This window comes from Oncorhynchus mykiss, chromosome 8, assembly GCF_057628025.1.
Source record: "Oncorhynchus mykiss isolate SJ-2025 chromosome 8, ASM5762802v1, whole genome shotgun sequence".
Classification (NCBI taxonomy): Eukaryota; Metazoa; Chordata; class Actinopteri; order Salmoniformes; family Salmonidae; genus Oncorhynchus; species Oncorhynchus mykiss.
This window is the reverse complement of record NC_143029.1, coordinates 29,254,542-29,277,640: the sequence shown is the minus strand read 5'-3', so window position 1 is coordinate 29,277,640 and position 23,099 is coordinate 29,254,542. Positions and strand designations below refer to the sequence as shown.

General features: G+C 42.2%; 1 protein-coding gene across 6 annotated transcripts in view; it reads right to left on the bottom strand.

Annotated features, from left to right (window-relative positions):
- Window positions 1-23,093, bottom strand: part of itpk1a (inositol-tetrakisphosphate 1-kinase a) — a 63,171-nt gene extending 40,078 nt beyond the window's left edge. Inside the window, exons 1-3 of one of the 6 annotated variants that reach the window (XM_090243106.1) lie at window positions 21,805-23,093; window positions 20,935-21,055; window positions 11,039-11,063 (exon numbers count right to left, since the gene is read on the bottom strand). In XM_090243106.1, the coding sequence (XP_090099232.1) occupies window positions 11,039-11,063; window positions 20,935-21,029 (120 nt within the window). In that variant the 5' untranslated portion in view covers window positions 21,030-21,055; window positions 21,805-23,093. The other 5 variants (XM_021612219.3, XM_021612220.3, XM_090243107.1 and 2 more) reach the window with 5 other exon arrangements.
- Window positions 23,094-23,099: the final 6 nt, after the last annotated feature.

Sequence of the window (23,099 nt, the reverse complement as noted above, 5' to 3'; positions counted from 1 at the left end):
AACAAATGATAGTGGGACTAAGCGTAAACCAGATGGGGAGGCATATCGCTACGGTAGCCATGTCAGTTAAGTGTGCCTTGAATTCTAAAAACATCAATGACAGTGTCACCAGCAAAGCACCCCCACACTCATACCTCCTCCATGCTTCACGGTGGGAACCACACATGCAGAGATCATCCGTTCACCTCCTCTGCGTCTCATAAAGACAGCGGATGGAACCAAACATTTCAAATTTGGACTCATCAGACCAAAAGGACAGGATTTCCAGTCTAATGTTCATTGATCATGTTTCTTGGCCCATGCAAGTCTTTTCTTATTGGTGTCCCTTAGTAGTGGTTTCTTTGCAGCAAGTCGGCATTTTCCGGATTGACTAACCTTTATGTCTTAAAGTAATGGACTGTTGTTTGGCTTGCTTATTTGAGCTGTTCTTGCATTAAATATGGACTTTTGGTCTTTTACTAAATAGGGCCATCTTTATACCAACCCTACCTTGTCTCAACCCAACTGATTGGCTCAAACGCATTGAGGAAATAAATGTCACAAATGTACTTAAGGCACACCTGTTAATTGAAATTCATTTCAGGTGACTACCTCATGAAGCTGTTTGAGAGAATGCCAAGAGTGTGCAAAGCTGCCATCAAGGCAAAGGGTGGCTACTTTGAAGAATCTAAAATATTGATTTGTTTAACACGTGTTATTTCATAGTTTGTTTTCACTTTTATTCTACAACGTAGAAAACTGTAAAAATAAAAAAGGAAAACCCTTGAATGAGTAAGTGTCTAAACATTTGAATGGTACTGTATAAGAAATTGTGAACCATCCAGAGGTTTGGGGCCAAGTGGAGTCAGAGGGGCGGGGACACTCCGGGAATACCCGAAAGCATCCCTTATTACCGGCGCAAGTCAAAGGACTGAGGCTATTACGCATGAGAAAAAAAGAAAAGAGAATGGATAAAGGAACGGACAAAGAAATAAGGAGTACATAGAACAAAGGACAGAACATTGAGATAAAGACCAAGAACAGCTTAAAATGAAGAATTTATGTGCGATTCCCAGTGCAGCGAGCCAAAGCCAAGATTAGCCACAAAATACCATTTAATTAGGTGATTTTGGAAAGCATCTTCGGTTTGTAAGTGAAGTGCTCTGTATTGAGGTAGGATTTTGTTAACCCTTTCTTGAACCAGTCCTCTCTGGACCGATCACAGTTCCTTCATTTTTACTCAAGTATGACAATTGAAGAATGTTTCCACCACTGCCAGATTAGTAAGGCCACATTGACAACAAAAAAGGGCTTCAAAAAAGTGAAATTAGGTCAAACAACCACCTTCATTCAAGTATTCACACCCCTTCCACATAGTTGTGTTACAGACTGGTTTTAAAATTGATTAAATTGAGACGGTCACTGGCCTACACACACACACACACACAGTCAAAGTGGAATAATGTTTTTTATAATGTTAAATGAAAAAGCTGAAATGTCTTGAGTCAATAAGTATTCAACCCCTTTGCTATGGTAAACCTAAATAGAAATTAGGCTTAACAAGTCACATAAGTTGCATGGACTCTTGAATGACAGATCTGTACCCCAGATATCCAATTATCTGTAAGGTCCCGCAGTCGAGCAGTGAATTTCAAAACACAGAATCAACCAGAGAGGTTTTCCAATGCCTTGGAAAGAACAGCACCTATTGGTAAATGGGTAAAAATCAAATACAAAAAGCAGACATTGAATATACCTTTGAGCATGGTAAAGTTATTAATTACACTTGGTGTATCACTACAAAGACACAAGTGTCTTTATTAACTCCATTGCCGGAGAAGATGGAAACCACTCGGGGACTTCACCATGAGGCCAATGGTGACTTTAAAACAGAGTTTAATGGCTGTGATAGGAGAGAACTGAGGATGGATCAACATTGTAGTTACTCCACAATACGAACATAATTGACAGAGTGAAAAGGAAGCTGTACAAAATAAAAAAGATTCCAAAACATGCATTCTGTTTGCAACAAGGCACTAAAGTAATACTGCAAATTCAATACATTGAGTAACACCCAATATTTTCAAGCATAGTGGTGGCTGCATCATGTTATTGTACAATCAAGGTGTGCGAAGCGCTTTCAGGCTCACCCAGAAAGACTCACTGCTGTAATGGCTGTCAAAAGGTGATTCTAACATGCATTGACTCAGGGGTATGAATACTTCTGTGATTGATATGCCCTCTGCCTGAGGCCTCCAAATCACTAAGTCCACCCATGTCATTACAAATGTTTTCGCAGTCGTTACGTTAACAGGGAAAACCGAATGGTACAAGCAAAAGTGGGAAAGTGTCACCAAGTCAAATTAAACTGACAAGTGGATTTTGCTCCTCTCAAAGACAGGAAATAGGTGGCTGAAAAGGAGAGTTCAGGTGGGTGGGGCATGCGCGTTGCGACACTCACAATGGGTTCCCATAGGAGACCCCATTTTTGGTTCCAGGTACAACCCTCTGTGGAAAGAGTTCTACCAGAAACCAAAAAGAGTTCTTCCAAGGGTTCTCCTATGGGAACCGAAGAACCGGTTTAGGTTGTATCTTTTTTTAAAAGTGTAATTTACCTGATGGAATACTCGAAGCACAAAGGGTACGTTAAAAGTGTAAAAATAAAAAAGAAACAAGTTGATCATTAACAAATATTTATTTAGTCTCTTGTGACAGCCGACCTATGACTGGGTGTTCCCCGCCCAAGGATGACATGTGACAAGTAATCTACTCAAAGTCCACTCCTACTTCAATACAATAATGTGGATTTGTTTAAATGTTTTTCTAGTATCTTGATAGCATTAAGACCATTGTTAGTAAGGTGCATCGGTAGCATCCGAACAATAGTTGCACTAAAACATTGTAGCCCAAGTCTATTTATGCAAATGATAGGCTACTTCAACAAAAAATGCGATAAACTTAACATTTAGTCACAATCATTGGTAAAAAAAAAATAAAAATCCAGGCTGAGAGGACAGAGAAAAGTGGTTCTTCTTTCTTAGTGCTCACAGGTTTCTTATCAGCTGAACTGTCTGGCAGACGGTAAACAGCTGGAGGGAAGCCCTAAAGCCATTAAAATCGGTACATTATGGTAAAGTTGCGGGCACTAAAACAGTTTTTACAACAGGTTTGGTGGTTGTGACAAGCCATCACTAGAAGACACATTGCAGTGATTATTTGGCCAGTACTGCGGAGCAACCTAACTTTTTATTGCATGCAACTGTAGGTATAAAATTACCCATTGCAAGACTGGGGTGAAGATCGTCATGAGAGTGGCAGAGCTGGGGATCAAACCCCGGTCTCCTAGGGCAACGTGTGGTCTGGATTTGGAAGCAGCGCTACTGCCAGACCAAACGTATAAAATACTTATCTTAATCCAGTTCACGTCCATAGATAAAACTCAACCCTAGAGGTGGTTGGCATCACAATCAACGTACACAACTGTACTCCAATTGCTTAGGTTAAAAATGTTGACTTTTTTTATGTCTTTGCACACGTGACCGTGTGCTCGTTTATTTGTTGGATGCACATTTAAAATGTGTCTGTGAGTGCGAGTGTGACAGGTGCGTCTGCGTGTAGATACGACAGGTCCCAGAGAGAGCTTATACAAAGTGGTTCCCTAGCCTTTCACATCTTCACATCCACCTTCTTAAAACAAAAGACACGATGACTTTGGGACAGTTCCCAGGACATCTTTTCAAAATGGACAGACGGCAATGAAACTTAAAATGTATGCACATTGCAAGATCAAATTTATCATGCTTAGGGTCATGTATAAAATGCTGGCCAGGCCAATATTTCAGCTACCATGGCTATGCCCCCATACTTTAGGATGACAATGCCCCCATCCATAGGACACAAGTGGTCACTGAATGGTTTAATGAGCATGAAAACAAAAATGTTCACCATATGCAATGGCCATCTCAGTCACCAAATCTCAACCCAATTGAACACTTATGGGAGATTCTGGAGCAGCGGCTGAGACTGCGTTTTCCACCATCAACAAAACACCAAATGGAATTTCTCGTGGAAGAATGGTGTCGCATCCCTCCAACAGAGTTCCAGACACTTGTAGAATCTATGCCAAGGTGCATTGAAGCTGTTCTGGCTCAACTCCCTAGACACTATGTTAGTGTTTCCTTTCCTTCAGTTTAACACAGAACCATGTCATTGTGATAAAGCGGTCTTGCAAATTACAAGCAAAAGTCAAATGTCACACACCTGTAATGTGCAAGCAGGATAACAGAAACCCAAGATAAAAAAAATATTAATATATCCAAATAAAAATATCAAATTCTGTATAAGGATTGCATGCGAGCAGCAGTTTGAACACACAAACGCTGTTTATGCACTGTTTATTTTGCGTAGGAGTTTACCCACCTATTGAGGAAAAAAACATTTTAAAAAAATTATAGGGAGCATTACTTTACTCACAGCAAATGGCGATCCGCGTTAACCCACCTATTTTTTAACACTTAGTGATTCATATTCTTAAAGAGCAACTCTGCACGATGTGAAACAGCGACACTGTTCGCCCCAGGGCCTTTATCATTTTTATTCTGTTAACAAAACGGAGGAGAGGAGCATCCAGCAGCGTGGTAAATAACTTAGTTGTAATATCCCAAACAGACATGGCAGCTTCACCATTAGGGATTCAAGCATTACATGTACCTTGTATAATGCCTGTGATCATTAGACAAGGACTGCATCACAAACCACATAGAACATTCAGAAATAAATATATTAGAACAGATGTGAATGACATGTAGATTAAAGCTCTAAATCGGCGAGGTCATCTATAAAATAGCCTCCAACACTCTACTCAGCAAACTGGATGTAGTCTATCACAGTGCCATCCGTTTTGTCACCAAAGCCCCATATACTACCCACCACTGCGACCTGTACCCTCTCGTTGGCTGGCCCTCGCTTCATACTCGTAGCCAAACCCACTGGCTACAGGTCATCTACAAGTCTCTGCTAGGTAAAGCCCCGCCCTATCTCAGCTCGCTGGTCACCATAGCAGCACCCACCTGTAGCACACCCTCCAGCAGGTATATCTCACTGGTCACCCCCAAAGCCAATTCCTCCTTTGGTCGCCTTTCCTTCCAGTTCTCTGCTGCCACTGACTGGAACAAACTGCAAAAATCACTGAGGCTGGAGATTCCCACCACTCACATTCTAAATTAGGGAAGAGGGTACAATTTGGGACAAAGCCAGTATGTTGTGGAATTGGAGTGGTTCTAACCTCTGCCTAAACCCTCCAAGACACTAGTGACCTCTACAATTCTATGTCCCCAGTCTTTCCCAGCTTGGTCGTTAGACAAACACACCCAGCCCCCCCCCCCCCCCCCCCCACCCCCACCCCACCATTCCACATTTGGTTCACTCCAACACTTGATTCAACTAGTCTTCAAGCATTTGATGAGTTAAATCAACTTATGCTGGAGATTGAATATCTAAACCAAATGTAGAATGGGCAGGGCCCCCCAAAAAGAGACTAACAGTCATCCACATTACGTACGGGCGGTCCCGGGAATCAAACCCACTACCCTGGCATTGCAAGTGCCATGCTCTGCCAACTGATCTAAAGAGGACCAGCTCTCTAATCGCTCAATCATTCATTCCGGGGAGCCACACAGATAATTTGTAACTCCCTCATGTTGCAATTAAAAGGGCCATAAAAAGCAACATGATTGGCACCATTAAGTCATTCAAAACATGTCTTCGATCATTGATTACAATTATGGAAACCGGGTACCAATACAGACGTTGCCGTTCACTGCATAAGTAGGATCTGCTTTCCCCAACTAATCTTTACCTTAACCCCTAGCATGTAAAAATGACCTGGTTTCAAAGTGTCCCCCCCCCCCCCCCCCCCTAAAAAAAAATACTTCAGCTGCGCTTGATTGAGTTTCCTGACCCCAATTGGATCTAATCCCAGATGGTGACCCAAAACAAATCCGACCACAAATCAATTTTCGAATCCATTGGGCTCCTACAGGCAGAAACTCAAACAGGATGTACCCGCGACTAGAACCATTCACAGGTCTGTTTAATCAGAATCCACACTTCAAGATTGTTTTGATTACGCGGACTGGGAAATGTTCCGGGAAGCCTCAGAGAATAACACCGATTTAAAAGGCTGACTCGGTGAGTGAGTTTATAAGGAAGTGCATTGGAGATGTTGTACCCACTGACTATTAAAACCTACCCTAACCAGAAACCGTGGATAGATGGCGGAATTTGCGCAAAACTGAAAGCGCAAACCACCGCATTCAACATGGAAAGATGAGGCAGGAATAACTATATTCCTAGTTAAGGCAATCAAACAAGCGAAATGTCGGTTTCAGGACAAAGTCGCAATTCAATGGCTCAGACACAAGACGTATGTGGCAGGGTCTACAGGCAACGATCAGGCTACAAAAAGAAACCAGCCACGTCACAGACACTGATGTCTTGCTTTCAGACAAACTAAAAACCTTTGCCTGCTTTGAGGGAAATGTATTGCCACCGACGGGGCCTGCTACCAAGGACTGCGGGCCCCCTCTCTCCTTCTCCGTGGCCGACTTGAGTAAGTCATTTAAACGTGTTAACCCCTGCAAAGCTGCTGGCCAAGACGGCATCCCTAGCCACGTCCTCAGAGCATGCACAGACAAAAACAGTAGTGGGCTTGATTACCAACAACGACGAGACCCTCGGAGTGTGGTGTCAGGAAGACAACCTCACACTCAACGTCAACAAAACAAAAGGAGATGATTGTTGACTTCAGGAAACAGCAGAGGGAGCACCCCTCCTATCCACAAACGGGACAGTAGTGGAGAAGTGGAAGGTTAAGTTCCTCGAAGTACACATCACAGACAAACTGAAATTCTCCACCCACACAGACCGTGTGGTGAAGAAGGCGCAACAACGCCTCTTCAACCTCAGGAGACTGAAGAAATTTGGCTTGTCACCTAAACCCACAAACCTTTACAGATGCACAATTGAGAGCATCCTGTCGGGCTGTATCACTGCCTGGAACGGCAACTGCACCGTCCTCAACCGCAAGGCTCGCCAGAGGATGGTGCGGTCTACACAACACATCACCATGGGCCAATTACCTGGCCTCCAGGACACCTACAGCCCCCAATGTCAGAGGAAGGCCAAAAAGATCAAGGACAACAAATCACATTTTATTTGACAAATTCGCCAAATACAACAACAGGTGTATTACAGTGAAATGCTTACCACCCGAGCCACTGCCTGTTCACCCAGCTACCATCCAGAAGATGAGGTCAGTACAGGTGCATCAAAGCTGGGACAGAAAGACTGAAAAACAGCTTCATCTCAAGGCCATCAGACTGTTAAACAGCCATCACTAACACAGAGGCTGCTGCCTACACAGACTCAAATCATTGGCCACTTTAATAAATGAATAACTAGTTTAATAATCTTTATTTACTCATTTCATATGTATATATGGTATTTTATACCATTTATTTTATCTTGGCTATGCCACTCGGCCATCACTCATCCATATGTTTATATGTACATATTCTTATTCCATCCCTTTACATGTGTGTTTTTGGTAGTTGTGCAATTGTTAGATTTTACTGCACTGTCGGATCTAGAAGCACAAACATTACGCTACACTCGCATTAACATCTGCTAACCATGTGTATGTGACCAATAACATTTTATTTGATGTGTACCAAAACCAGATGAAGACTGCAATGTTCCTCTTACAGTAAGCTAAAATTATTTGACCTACCAATATGATCCAACTCACATTTTTACCCTTCCTTGCAGTTTGCGTCAAAGATGAGAAATTCTATTTCAGAGTATATGGCGTATCCCCAGAGTCTTTGCAAACTAGAAAGGTTATTCAACTTGCCACACAGGCCTCCATTTTGAAAACCGACTATACATGTTACATCATACACCTTCCGGCCACTTGCTGATGTGATTGAGAGTGAGCACAAGAGTGACACTTTTTGGCAAAATTATAATTGAAACGATGCACACTTGCATTACAACTGCCACTTGTCAATATTCCACATTTCAAAAGCCATTCGTGCGCATCTTGTGTCCCGCTGCGACCTGTTTTGTAGTATAATTTGCTTTAGACCATGGTGGTTACTCTGCTTCGCCTCGTGGCTACTCTGCTTCGCCTCGTGGCTATGATCACATCACAGCCATGACAAATTTCATAACACATGGCCTCATGTATTATTGTCTAAATGAAACACTGCCAGACAGATGCACACTACGGTAATATTTAAAAACTGCACCAAAGCACTTTTCTACTCACCAGTGACTTGAAAGTTGATTTAGCTAACGTGGCCTGCCTGCGCAATGTGCCTGCTAGCTAATAGCTAGCTTCATAGACAGATGGAACTAGCTAGTGATTGTGGGCACTGAAACAGCATGTATACTTTATTTGCAATGTTTGACAGCTTGCTGAAGTTAGACATGTTCTCATAAATCAGTCCTGAGCGCAGCATCAGCTGAATTGATACACTCCGCAGTGCACTACTAGCTTTCTTCCAAATGTTTTTTTTACTTGAGAAATACCGCAAAATGCCTTAGCTCAGCATTTCCCAAACTCAGTCCTTGGGACCCCAAGGAGTGAACGTTTTGGTTTTTGCCCTAGCACTACACAGCTGATAAAAATAATCACAGCTTGATGATTAGTTGAATCTGCTGTGTAGCGCTCAGGTAAAAACCTCAAATGTGCACCCTTTGGGGTCCTAAGGACTGAGTTTGGGAAACCCTGCCTAAACGAGATGTGGAATTGAGTGACTAAGACCTCTGAAAACTTCAAAATAAACTAGATTTCTTGATTTATTTAGATTATTTTGAGGGTGAAATGTTGCTAGTAACTTAAGAGGGCTTGAATTCCTTAACTACTAGAATGGCCATGGTCATTCTGACAATGATATATCAATTGCGTAGATATTCCATAATAAATAGCAAAATGAATAAATGTGTTAAAATGTAATAAACCTCAGGACAACAAATGTAAATCAGTCAGATGTTTAATCTAATTTTTCCTGCAGTCTGAACAGCCAAAAAGTGCACGAAATCTGACATTTCAAGCCACCTTCTGGCCATGCGACTTGTCTGATTGGTCCAATCTGTTTGATTTTGCCTTCACGTGGTTAGATGTTATTTAGCATATCTTGTTGCTTGCTAGCTACTCTGACAGTTTGACAAAAAAAGGTGGTAGGTAGCTAACTAGCTTGTTAAATGTTTACAAACAAATGAGTGAATGTGCTAGAAAGCTGAACAGCTTCCTAGCTAGCTGCGGCTCGCCAAATAGGACTTGCTTGGGAAGTTTGATAATCTTATCTGAGGCTTTAAATGTGTTCTTAGACTGATTTTGAACATTCAAAGCAACTGGGAAAGGTCCATGGCAGGCATTGTTGCCTTACCTTGCTACATAACTTGAGTGATATGAAGCGTGAGCAACAATCAGCCTACACCACTACGCACACCCCTGTCATTACTATGACAACTAGCGTAGCTATGAAAGAAAGTGACTGCCTTCTGAACACACACAGATCTGATGTGGTCACCTGTAACTTAACGTTTGGCCAGTATTCCATAACGGATTTGAGCATTAATGCCTTCAGTGTGAACGAGGCTTAAGACAGTTGCCTTCCCAGCTAATGTCCCATCCAAACTACACCTAAACTATATTAAAACCAATTTCAATGTGAGATTGACCCATCGTCATACACATAGATGTGTCCTTAAGACAAGATGACATTGACAATGGGTGAAAATATTATCAATTGTCAAACTGAGAATTAAGAGACTGCTAACCAGTGTAGCGTGACTTGACAAATAAGGAATCAGCAATAGACATTTCGGGGAAAAATCCCCTTTTTTATTCTGTATTTATGCTGTAACATTTGTGTGTGTTGACTGGTCGGGCAGAGGAATAAGCGTGTGATGTCTGCTAAATTAACAAGTTGATTTCATTGGCATGGCACAGCCAATGTCTATTAAGCACAGATAAAAACGCAACACGCTATTCTGTTATTTTTAAATACATAGTATCATGTTTATGACCTTTGTGATTGTGTATATGAAATGGATTTATTAGACTGGTGTCTATTGATACCCATTTTGACAGGCATGGCTCTTGGATGTAGAAATGCTCAGAAAGTTGTCTTATGATATTGTTACATTCTAATGGACACTAGATTAACCAAGTTGAATTCTTCCCAAAGGGTCGTTACAGCTATAATTCAGACCAAGACATGGCTTCCCCCGTGGTTGTATTCATACCCCACTTTGGGTGGAGTCTCCTGATCTCTAAACATTACATCATTCTTTCTAAGCAGGGAACTAAGCGATACGAGCCCTCAACGGTTTCTCCCCTTATCAGTACTGTCACATGCGATTGTTTTCCCTGCACTCAGCCCCTCCCGAGCTTCATTACGGCACCCCTCATGTCACCTTTGTAACTTATGTTCCTATACTCTGAGTATAACAATGTTCAAAGTTTACCCCAGAATCCAACAATATTTATCTTAAAAGTACTGCTAGTGTAAAATACACACATTTAGAAAAAGTCAGGGACAGGTGGATTCAAGGTTAAAATTACAAAATTGAAAACAGTCAGATTAACCGTCTTGGTGGTTCTAGTGTTAATGAGGAAGCAGAAAAATACATACAGAATTTGTGAGTACATATTGTGATGTACATATTACCTCAACTAACCTGTGCCCCCCCGCACATCGACTCTGTACCGGTACCCCTTGTATAATGCTTCGCTTCTGTTATTTTATTGCTGCTTTTTAGTCATTTGTTATTTTTAACTTAACTTGTTTTTCTTAAAACTGCATTGTTGGTTAAGGGCTTGTAAGTAAGCATTTCACTAAGGTCTGTTGTATTCAGCGCATGTGACAAATAAAATTTTATTGGCGTTAGGTGTGGTTCCCCATATCAGAACTGCATCTTGCATTGAAGGACAAGAAAACACCAGTATGACTGGTGAGAGGTTAGGATAAACAGTCTAAAAGAAACTTACCTGAACCATTTCTATGCCTCGTTTCCTAAGGGAAAAGGAGAAAAGGAACCCTCATTACAACTTCGTGGCAATAGAGAATACATCAGATAAGTCCTTTTAACATGTCTACTATGAGATAGCTGGCCGAAACCCTCTCACATTGACATGACAGATGGGGATAATAAAAAGTATATTTTAAATTCAAATTTGCGTGACAAACCAGCCGTAACACGACCTTAAGCACACAGCAAAGACAACACAGGAGTGGCTTCGGGACAAGTCTGACTGTCCTTGAGTGGCCCAAGCCAGAGCCCGGACATGAACCTGATCAAACATTTCTAGAGAGACCTGAAGATGGCTGTGCAGCGACGCTCCCCATCCAACCTGACAGAGCTTGAGAGGTTCTGCAGAGAAGAATGAGAGAAACTCCCCAAATACAGTTGTGCCAAGCTTGTAGCATCATACCCAAGGCTATAATCACTGCCAAAGGTGAGTACTGAGTAGTGTCTGAATACTTACCACATTTTATGTATCTCAGTTCTTTATTCTCAAAAATGTGGGGGGGAAAAAACTAAAACATTATGGGGTATTAAGGGTACAGTCGTGGCCAAAAGTTGAGAATGACACAAATATTAATTTCAGTCTGCTGCCTCAGTTTGTATAATGGCAATTTGCATATACTCCAGAATGTTATGAAGAGTGATCAGATGAATTGCCAAGTCCCTCTTTGCCATGCAAATGAACTGAATCCCCCCAAAACATTTCCACTGCATTTCAGCCCTGCCACAAAAGGACCAGTTGACATGTCAGTGATTCTCGTTAACACAGGTGTGAGTGTTGACGAGGACAAGGTTGGAGATCACTCGGTCATGCTGATTGAGGACAGTGAGGACAGTGAGGCGATGACCTTGTGTCAAGAAGGGCAGCAAAGAACCACTTCTCTCCAGGAAAAACATCAGGGACAGACTGATATTCTGCAGAAGGTACAGAGATTGGACTGCAGAGGACTGGGGTAAAGTAATTTTTTCTGATGAATCCCCTTTCCGATTGTTTGGGGTATCCGGAAAAAAGCTTGTCCGGAGAAGACAAGGTGAGCGCTAGCATCAGTCCTGTGTCACGCCAACAGTAAAGCATCCTGAGACCATTCGTGTGGGGTTGCTTCTCAGCCAAGGGAGTGGGTTCACTCACAATTTTTCCTAAGAACACAGCCATGAATAAAGAAGGGCATCCTCAGAGAGCAACTTCTCCCAACCATCCAGGAACAGTTTGGTGATGAACAATGCCTTTTCCAGCATGGAGCACCTTGCCATAAGGCAAGTGATAACTAAGTGGCTCAGGGAACAAAACATCGATATTTTGGGTCCATGGCCAGGAAACTTCTCAGACAATCCCATTGAGAACTTGGTCAATCCTCAAGAAGCGGGTGGACAAACAAAAACCCACAAATTCTGACAAACTCCAAGTATTTATTATGCAAGAATGGGCTGCCATCAGTCAGGATGTGGCCCAGAAGTTAATTGACAGCATGCCAGTGTGGATTGCAGAGGTCTTGAAAAAGAAGGGTCAACACTGCAAATATTGACTCTTTGCATGAACTTCATGTAATTGTCAATAAAAGCCTTTGACACTTATGAAATGCTTGTAATTATACTTCAGTATTCCATCATAACATCTGACAAATATCTAAAGACACTGAAGCAGCAAACTTTGTGACAATTAATGTGTCATTCTCAACTTTTGGCCACGACTGTAGATTGAGACAAAAAAACCCGATTTGATCCATTTGAGTAAGGCTAACGTAACAAAACGTAGAAAAAGTTAAGAGGTCTGAATACTTTCCGAATGAACTGTATATACACCCATTGATTCTTGAAGAATATATTATTAATATATAAAGTCAAAACATTTAGCAACTAACTATCAAGTGGCAAGTTTTAGCATGTGTATGCCCCACTTGTGGTTTTGTTGAATTAAACTCATTTTTGACAGTATGAACACAATACCACAGTTCAATTTTATTCCATAGGTTGGGCTCTGCATTATGCAGCAGTTGCAAAAGCACATTTTTCACTGGCTGTCCAATAGTTAAATACAACGATTGATAGGCAGCATACATTCAAGCAATTCATCCATTATTGGGTTAAAATACACATACATTTGTTAAGTCATCCACCACAATCGCTAAGGCGCCAATAGCTAAATGAGAGAGCAGCAGGGCGACATATCAATGCGCTATGTAGATATAAATAATAAGTGATATCCATTTCTTCCCATAGGCTACACCACTGCGGTCGTCCTTACCACCAAGCGTTTACTCAACTTGGATATCTTTGGATGCCGACATCCGTTGAACCATTGGAAGACCTAGCTTGGACTGTAGCCTAGAAGAGCATATTCCTACTATTTTCCCGCGATCCATCAAATGCATTTGGTGTGTCATAGTGGTCTCTGACTCAACATACACCTCGTTTCAAATGCTGATTTGAAAGTCATTAAGAAAACAAAACGTTGAATGATTTTTTCGCAAACATCCTGTCTGAATTTAAATGCAATCTAGTTAAATGTCGCTATAATCTGATTACAATATTTTAGCTGGTAATTTAACGGATTACATTTACAGTTATTTTTTTTAAATAATTCATTACTCCAACCATTACCTGGTTATGGATTAATTTCCTCTTTTTTTAAACAATATCCTGACATTCTAAAAGCAAATATTTTGAAGGAAAAGGGTCTGGATTTTTATTATTTTGTTTGCTTGCTGTCCACTTGAGTCACTGCCACTATTGCTAAAAGACAGATCAAAAATTACTGTGGGGGCAGAGGTGTTCCAAAAATAGGGGAGGGTTGTCAAACTTTTTTGGGGGCTTTGGGAGGGTTGTCTGTTATATACATCATATTTTTTACCCTTTTTTTCTGCTCAATTTTGTGGTATCCAATTGGTACTTAGTCTCGTCTCATCGCTGCAACTCCCGTAAGTACTCGTGAGAGGCGAAGGTCGAGAGCCATGCGTCCTCAAAAACACAACCAAGCCGCACTGGTTCTTGACACAATGCCCACTTAACCCGGAAGCCAGCACCAATTTTTCGGAAACACTACACCTGGCGACCATGTCAGCGTGAACTGCACCCGGCACGCCACAAGTCACTAGTGCATGATGGGACAAGGACAGCCCTGCTGGCCAAACTCTCCACTAACCTGGACGACGCTGGGCCAATTGTGCCCCACCCCATGGGTCTCCCCGTCACGGCCGGCTGCTACAGAGACTGGACTCAAACCCAGAACCTCTAGCACTAGCACTATGATGCAGTACCTTAGACGACCTTAGACGACTGCGCCACTCAGGAGGACACACACAGAAAAACAATTGTGCACAGGGGAGGATAGTGCATTTTTTCTTGGTTTACATTCAAGCTACTGCTCATATTCTCCTTATAAATATTGGCTTGACTTAGTTTTGATATTCTAAAGTTTAGAAACGTTGAAGGTTTGGTATAGTGTGGCTATTCAACTTTAGCTACTGCAGGCCTATGATATAACGGCAGTGCACCCCGGTGCTCCAACTGACTCCGACAGTTGAACTTGAGGTGAGGAAGTCTGGTAGACCTGAAACAGAGTTAATCGGTCAACTTTAAGTGCCATTATTGTGAAGTAGAAACGTCAAAAGTGCAACAAAGGCTCAGCGGCGAAGTGGTAGGCCACACAAGCGCACAGAAGGGGACCGCAGAGTGCTGAAGCTTGTAACACGTAAAAATAGTCTGTCCTCGGTTGTAACACTTACTAACGAGTTCCAAACTGCCTCTGAAAGCAACGTCAGCACAAGAACTGTTCATCAGGACATCATGAAATGGGATTCCAAGGCCGAGCAGTCACACACAAGCCTAAGACCATGGGCAATGCTAAGTGACGGCTGGAGTGGTGTAAAGTTTGCCACCATTGGACTCTGGAATAGTGGAAACACGTGGTCTGGAATGATGAATCACGCTTCACCATTTGGCAGTCCGAAGGACAAATCTGGGTTTGGTGGATGCCTGCAGAACGCTACCTGCCCGAATGCATAGTGCCAACTGTAAATTTGGGTGGAGTTGTAATAATGGTCTGGGGCTGTTTTTCATGGTTTGGGCTAGGCCCCTTAGTTGCAATGAAGGGGAAAAAAAATGTTTTACCCCTTTTTTCTCCCCAATTTCGTGGTATCAAATTGGTAGTAGTTAGTCTTGTCTCATCGGTGCAACTCCAGGACGGACTCGGGAGAGGCGAAGGTCGAGAGCCATGCGTCCTCCGAAACACGGGGCGGCAGGGTAGCCTAGTGGTTAGAGCGTTGGACTAGTAACCAGAAGGTTGCAAGTTCAAACCCCCGAGCTGACAAGGTACAAATCTGTCGTTCTGCCCCTGAACAGGCAGTTAACCCACTGTTCCTAGGCCGTCATTGAAAATAAGAATTTGTTCTTAACTGACTTGCCTGGTTAAATAAAGGTAAAAAAAAAAAAATACAACCCAACCTAGCAACACTGCTTCTTGACACAATGCACAGCCAAACCAGAAGCCAGCCGCACCAATGTGTCAGAGGAAACACCGTACACCCGGGATCTGGTCAGCGTGCACTGCACCCGGCCCGCCACTGAAGTCGCTAGTGGGCGATGAGACAAGGATATCCCTGTCGGCCAAACCCTCCCTAACCCGGACCAATTGTGCGTCGCCCCATGGACATCCCGATCGCGGCCGGCTGCGACAGAGCCTGGGATTGAACCCAGAATCTTCCTGTGGCACAGCCTTAGACCACTGCGCCACCCACTGCTTATGAAGGGAAATCTTAACACTACAGCATTCAATGACATTCTAGACAATTCTATGCGTCCAACTTTGTGGAAGACCCTTTCCTGTTTCAGCATGACAATGCCCCCGTGCACAAAGAAAGGTCCATACAGAAATGGTTTGTCGAGATCAGTGTGGAAGAACTTGACTGGCCTGCAGAGCCCTGATCTCAACCCCATCAATCACCTTTGGAATGAATTGGAACGTCGACTGCGAGCCAGGCCTAATCACCCAACATCAGTGCCCGACCTCACTCATGCTCGTGGCTGAATGGAAGCAAGTCCCGACATCTAGCGGAAAGCCTTCCCAGAAGATTGGAGGCTGTTATTGCTGCAAAGGGCAGGACCAACTCCATATTAATGCCCATTATTTTGTAATGAGATGTTCCACGAGTATCCACATACCTTGGGTCATGATTGATATCAATTTTTTTACTGACATAAAAATCAATCCAAACTGTTCAGTGGCCAGTTGATGAATGGAAAGAGACCTGTTAAAAATGCTGAAGTGGTAACGTCGATAGCCACGCTTAGAAACAGTGTTAAGTTATTTTGGGTCGTAAACATTTGAGTTAATTCTGAGGGTGGGGAGGGTGTTCAATTATTTTACAGTACAAGGGGAGGGTCATGTGAAAATATTTGCTGGTCCAAGTGAAGGTGTCATTAAGGCCCCCCCCCCACCGTGCGCTAGTCCGGCTCTGCAGAGAGAGAGACAGGAAGTGTTTGACAAGTCACAACCACAACAATCTAATCAGTTCAAGTAAAATATGCCTGCCCATAGGTTGTGAACCACAGGGTAAACATTGCTGAAAAGGGAGACCAGAAGTGTTGTTATCGTGGAGGTTGAGGAACAGTGACACTGTCCCTTTAGTCTTTCTTATCCATACCCCCATCTGAAGGAGTGGCTTTACATAGTGATGCCTTACAGTATTTAGAGAACGCTCTCCACTGTGTGTGTGCGCGACATGCATGGGTTTAAGTGCTGAGCCATGTGACATTTCTTGATGTGTTAAACGTCATGGAGAGGAAATTCCCAACTTCGGCATTTAACACTACTATACTGCTTGAGACCAGGCTGCAAACTTGGGCCAATAACGTCTATTACCTACAGAGCAACAGGCGTAGGGTAAACCCACTTTAGCAAAATACTATGACTTTCCAGTACTTTGCCACATTCACTTTTCAGTTCCTGGCTTTAACAATAAGAAGGGCTGAACACTGCACTTGCCCATAGCATAGTCCGAGGTACAGTTGGGTCAAATTACTGGCACCCTTGATAAAGACATGCAAAAAAATACTGTAGAAGATAAACATACAAAGCTCTGAATTTGTATTTTAAAAAAACTGTATTTTATACAAATACAATTGCTCAGAGAAAGATTGTTTAAAATAAATCTCAAAATGAGACGTCAAAGGTAATGGTATCCTTAAGTTACCTATAAATAAAATCAATTAAACCTGCATTATCATTCTAATTGATATTAAGTTAATCTCATTAGAATTGTGGCCTTCCATAGCTTCCTGTTTCACTGGGATATGTAAAATGAGGTAACATGCACAGGGCTCTAAATAACATTTTTCATTAGTAGCACAACAGAATTAAGAGCACCAGAAAATACGACTTTTTAAAAATCGATTGAGTGTATGAATTATAGCTAAATCTGAAGCACATATGCCCTAGAATCTAATTTGTAACCATGCAAATAAATTTGCTAAAATGTTGATACAAATACCTCTCATTGAAATGTCATTTGTGGAATATTGTTTTGTTTACATTATGTAAAAACTATTGCATTGAATGATGCATTGCATTGAAAACTGTTCACAGTCTCTTTAAGAGCACCAAGTTTGTGATGAGATGCAAGATACAGTATCGCATTCTTTCATTGGTATGATTATTGATCTCCTGAAGAAGCCATCACTTTTCCTTTCTTTCTGTGCCCCCAAATGTTTGGATATACTGGTAAAGTTACCAGGTTGTAAGCTAACAAGCTAATGAGGTAACACACGTGACGGAACAAAGTGTAAAAGAAATGCGGACAAGAGTGGTTTAAAAACAACCTGTGCATAAAATAATATTTTACCTACCGTAAAATATGGTGGTGGGATATTTTTCATCCACTGGTCCTGGGACCGTTAAGGTTAACAACATGAACTCTACCAAGTATTGGGACATTTTATCCAAAAACCTGGTTGAAAATTGGCCACAAGTGGATCTTACAGCAAGACAATGTCCTCAATCACACATAAATGTATAATTGACCACAAAAATCAACATTTTGTAATGGCCATCTCAGTCTCCAGACTTGAACCCCTTTGAAAACCTGGGGTTTGAATTGAAGAGGGCAGTCCATAAGCGCAATGGAGGAAAGGGCAGATCCCTCCCAATGAGTTCTTCAATATAAAACCGTATTACTGGTGAATGTGTTTGTGGTTTTTGACAGTGTTTTCTTTCTTTTGGGAATTTTGTATTTATATTGATGTGTGCATTCTCTAATTCTGGGCTCATAAAAGAGACCTTGGACTCTGTATGACTCCTTGACAAAATAAAAGGTTAAATAAAACAGGCTAAGTGTTGTTATACTCACAAGGGGAGGGTGCACAAAGTACTGAAAACAGGGGTGCCAATAATTTTGACACCTAGCTTATTTTATTAATTGTTAAACAAAATATACACTGCTCAAAAAAAATAAAAGGGAACACTTAAACAATGTAACTCCAAGTCAATCACACTTCTGTGAAATCAAGCTGTCCACTTAGGAAGCAACACTGATTCACAATAAATTTCACATGCTGTTGTGCAAATTGAATAGACAACAGGTGGAAATTATAGGCAATTAGCAAGACACCCCCAATAAAGGAGTGGTTCTGCAGGTGGTGACCAAAGACCACTTCTCAGTTCCTATGCTTCCTGGCTGATGTTTTGGTCACTTTTGAATGCTGGCAGTGCTTTCACACTAGTGGTAGCATGAGACGGAGTCTACAACCCACACAAGTGGCTCAGGTAGTGCAGCTCATCCAGGATGGCACATCAATGCGAGCTGTGGCAAGAAGGTTTGCTGTGTCTGTCAGCATAGTGTCCAGAGCATGGAGGCGCTACCAGGAGACAGGCCAGTACATCAGGAGACGTGGAGGAGGCCGTAGGAGGGCAACAACCCAGCAGCAGGACTGTTACCTCCGCCTTTGTGCAAGGAGGAGCAGGAGGAGCACTGCCAGAGCCCTGCAAAATGACCTCCAGCAGGCCACAAATGTGCATGTGTCTGCTCAAACGGTCAGAAACAGACTCCATGAGGGTGGTATGAGGGCCCGGCGTCCACAGGTGGGGGTTGTGCTTACAGCCTAACACCGTGCAGGACGTTTGGCATTTGCCAGAGAACACCAAGATTGGCAAATTTGCCACTGGCACCCTGTGCTCTTCACAGATGAAAGCAGGTTCACACAGAGCATGTGACAGACGTGACAAGAGTCTGGAGACGCCGTGGAGAACGTTCTGCTGCCTGAAACATCCTCCAGCATGACCGGTTTGGCAGTGGGTCAGTCATGGTGTGGGGTGGCATTTCTTTGGGGGGCTGGGAGCCTGACGGCCATTAGGTACCGAGATGAGATCATCAGACCCCTTGTGAGACCATATGCTGGTGCGGTTGGCCCTGGGTTCCTCCTAATGCAAGACAATGCTAGACCTCATGTGGCTGGAGTGTGTCAGCAGTTCCTGCAAGAGGAAGGCATTGATGCTATGGACTGGCCCGCCCGTTCCCCAGACCTGAATCCAATTGAGCACATCTGGGACATTATGTCTTGCTCCATCTACCAATGCTACATTGCACCACAAACTGTCCAGGAGTTGGAGGATGCTTTAGTCCCTGTCTTGGAGGAGATCCCTCAGGAGACCATCCGCCACCTCATCAGGAGCATGCCCAGGCGTTGTAGGGAGGTCATACAGGCACGTGGAGGCCACACACACACACTACTGAGCCTCATTTTGACTTGTTTTAAGGACATTACATCAAAGTTGGATCAGCCTGTAGTGTGGTTTTCCACTTTAATTTTGAGTGTGACTCCAAATCCAGACCTCCATGGGTTGATAAATTTGATTTCCATTGATAATGTGTGTGTGATTTTGTTGTCAGCACATTCAACTATGTAAAGAAAAAAGTATTTAATAATAATATTTCATTCATTCAGATCTAGGATGTGTTATTTTAGTGTTCCCTTTATTTTTTTGAGCAGTGTATTTGAGAAATTGTATTAGGACAAAATAATATTATTTCCCACTTTGTTGGAGCATACACTATAGTCCAGTATTTGTATAATTTATTTTATACAGTCTCATCTTCATCAAGAGTGCCAATCATTTTGGACCGGACTTTGTCATGTCCAATCACTGGCTTCAGTAAAACGTCATTGGCCATCTGAATAACCAGTAAAACCTGTCTGCCAGGTAGCCTCTCTGAATACATGTTAAGACAAGCTTGCCACACCCTGCAATTTCTTGAAGTTTTTGGTAAAAATACATTATTATTTGTTTTTAATTCAGAATTTTTTTAGGGGTTGCTGCAGCACCCCGGCGATGGGTCGAAGTGGAAAAATCTGGATGAAAAACACTGACTGTAATCTAATCACATTGATATTATTATGCATGTCCGACTAGGGAAAACGACTAAACTATCATTCTAGAAGGCAGCGCTATAGCCTATTGAAGATTCCAAGGAACAACATGATCACCGAAATAAGTATGTGATATTTCTCGATATTTGCGTTCAGCGAGCACATGAATTGATTTGGGCAGGAACACACCACACATTTTCTAATGCTTGAGTTCCTGCACATTATGGAATATTGGCTTAAAATAGTGCCGAGTTGTGGCGCCCAAAATGAGAACCGGCACCTATTTCAGTCCAAGTCGAGCATTGAGTCCCGTACCACTGTGTAATTGAATGTGGTATAAATAGGTGCAAAGCCCTGTAGCCTACATTTCAGCAACAGGTTTCACACGGTTAAAGTCGTGAAACCATTGTGAAGTGACGGAAAACTATTGGCTTAACTTCACGAATACGTTCCTGGTTACATAATGTATTGGTAGGCTAATAGCCTGTTAAATGTTCTTACCTGCACATGTCCACAAATACCAGGAAATTCATCTTTTTGATCTTCTTCTCGCTGAGCCAGTAGCCCACTCTTCTGCCCTTCAGAAGAGTCTGCATCTCAATATTATGCGTTGGTGCCCTTGCTGACAATGACATAATGAAAGATAGTTATTCATAAAAGCCAGCTCTTCTTGCCGTTGTTGTGCCAACGATAGCTAATTCTCCCCTGAAATGTTTTCATTCTTGCAAACTGTGAGACCTTTAAACACCCTAGACAAGATATGTATTCCAGGTATGCACCATAGGCTACTCCAGCTGTATTTCAGGAAAATCTGGTTACCAACAATCCTTAGTGCATGGAACTAATTGACCATGATTTCCCTTCCAATTGTCGCGCTCTTGCACAAAGTGCCGATATTCCGTGCCAGAAACATTTGCTTTGAGAAATTGAATGCCTTTACACACGAGTCATTTATAAGTAATCTAATTAATTTCTTGATGTTTATCGGATGAAGTAGCCTAAATCTGACTCCAGCCGTGAATTGTTGTGGCTGAAAATCGTCGGCCTACAAGTGCTGTAAACCTTCCGCGAGCTTGCAAGCGTCTGTTGTGCGCATAGGAACAGGAAAAATGCGCACTCCATTGCTTTGAATCACAGGCAGAGGGGGAGACCGAGAGCGCTCGATTGTTTTTGGAAGTGGCCGATATTGGACTTGTACAAAGTAACTTGATCAGTTTCTGTTTATGAAATATAGGAAAAATGCATAGAACCTCTTCAAATTAGTGTTAGGCTATAGTCATTAATTGTAGCCCAGAAACCACCGAAATATAACACAACAATAGGCTATTTTAGGTTGATACTTGCTAGCCTACAAAATTAGACACCACGTACCTTTATCTGGTCTTCACCGCAACAGGTTCCTTGATTGTTGGTTCAGATGACCAGTCAAATAATTGCAAGAGAACCTGATATGCCCAAATGGTCAGCTCAGAAAGTATGATGCATTGGACGCTATTCCTATAATAACAAGCCCAGATGAATTGTGAAAAGCTTTTAATAAACTTTAATGGCGTGCTATCACATCAGTGGGAGGAGGCACCAATTAAGTTACCTATTGGGTGACACAATCAGCTCAGTTGTCAAATCACTCAATCCATAGATTGAGGTGGGTGAAATGGGGAAAATATGCAAAAGTGAACATAGTCAAAATTGTGCACAATGTCTAAATAAACGTTGATGATTGTTGGATGATATCCACACAAAACGGTAGAAAGATAATAGCGGTAGACTACTAGGCTAAGGTGCACTGCTCACATAGCGACATCTAGGGGTAGGCTATACTTTTGACAGACAACGGGTAGACTATATATTGGAATGATTTTCATGGCATGCTGCACTGTATGAATGTGGATGTGCAACACAAATGCATACAATTTTGCGTGCATGAAGTGCCTTCTTAAATACGTATATATCGCCCTTAAAAAGACTATATTCTAGTAGCCTACACAAGCAACAGATCTTATTTCAACTTTTGTTACGCTGTTGTATCCCGAATATCGGGTCGTCACCAGTTACCAAAAAATACATGCCTGTAACTATAAATAACAAAAACAAGTTCAACGATTTTACCGAGTTACCGTTCATATAAGGAAATCAGTCAATTTAAATAAATAAATTAGGCCCCATATACATGGATTTCACATTGTCCGTACATTTGCCACATTCAAAAGTACTAGGAATTCGGAATAATACAACGTCAAACCATGACGTCAGTGATCTGCAGGTCGAAAATCTAGAAAGAGGCCCGAGTTCACCAATTGGAATTCCGAGTTGGATGACGGTTCAAATCAATTATTTCCATTCGGAGCTCGTTTTTTAAATCTGAGTGTCAGTTGATTTGAAAGCACTAAAGTTAGAAATGTGCAAATTCCCAGTTGTTTTGAACCCGGCATTAGTCAGTACGGTGCATTCTAGGAAAACTCGGACAATGATCTCTCGTCTTCAAGGAGTCAAAAACCCAACATGAGCACGAATTAAACGAACAAGAAGCTCAATATTAAAACCTAATTTCCAGGATTTTAGATAATTAACTTGTACTTTCGAGGAAAATTATGCAGGTTTCTCGACTTTTAGAAGGGATTACGCGACGATTAGTTTAGCGACCTGTGACGCAAACTGACAACGTA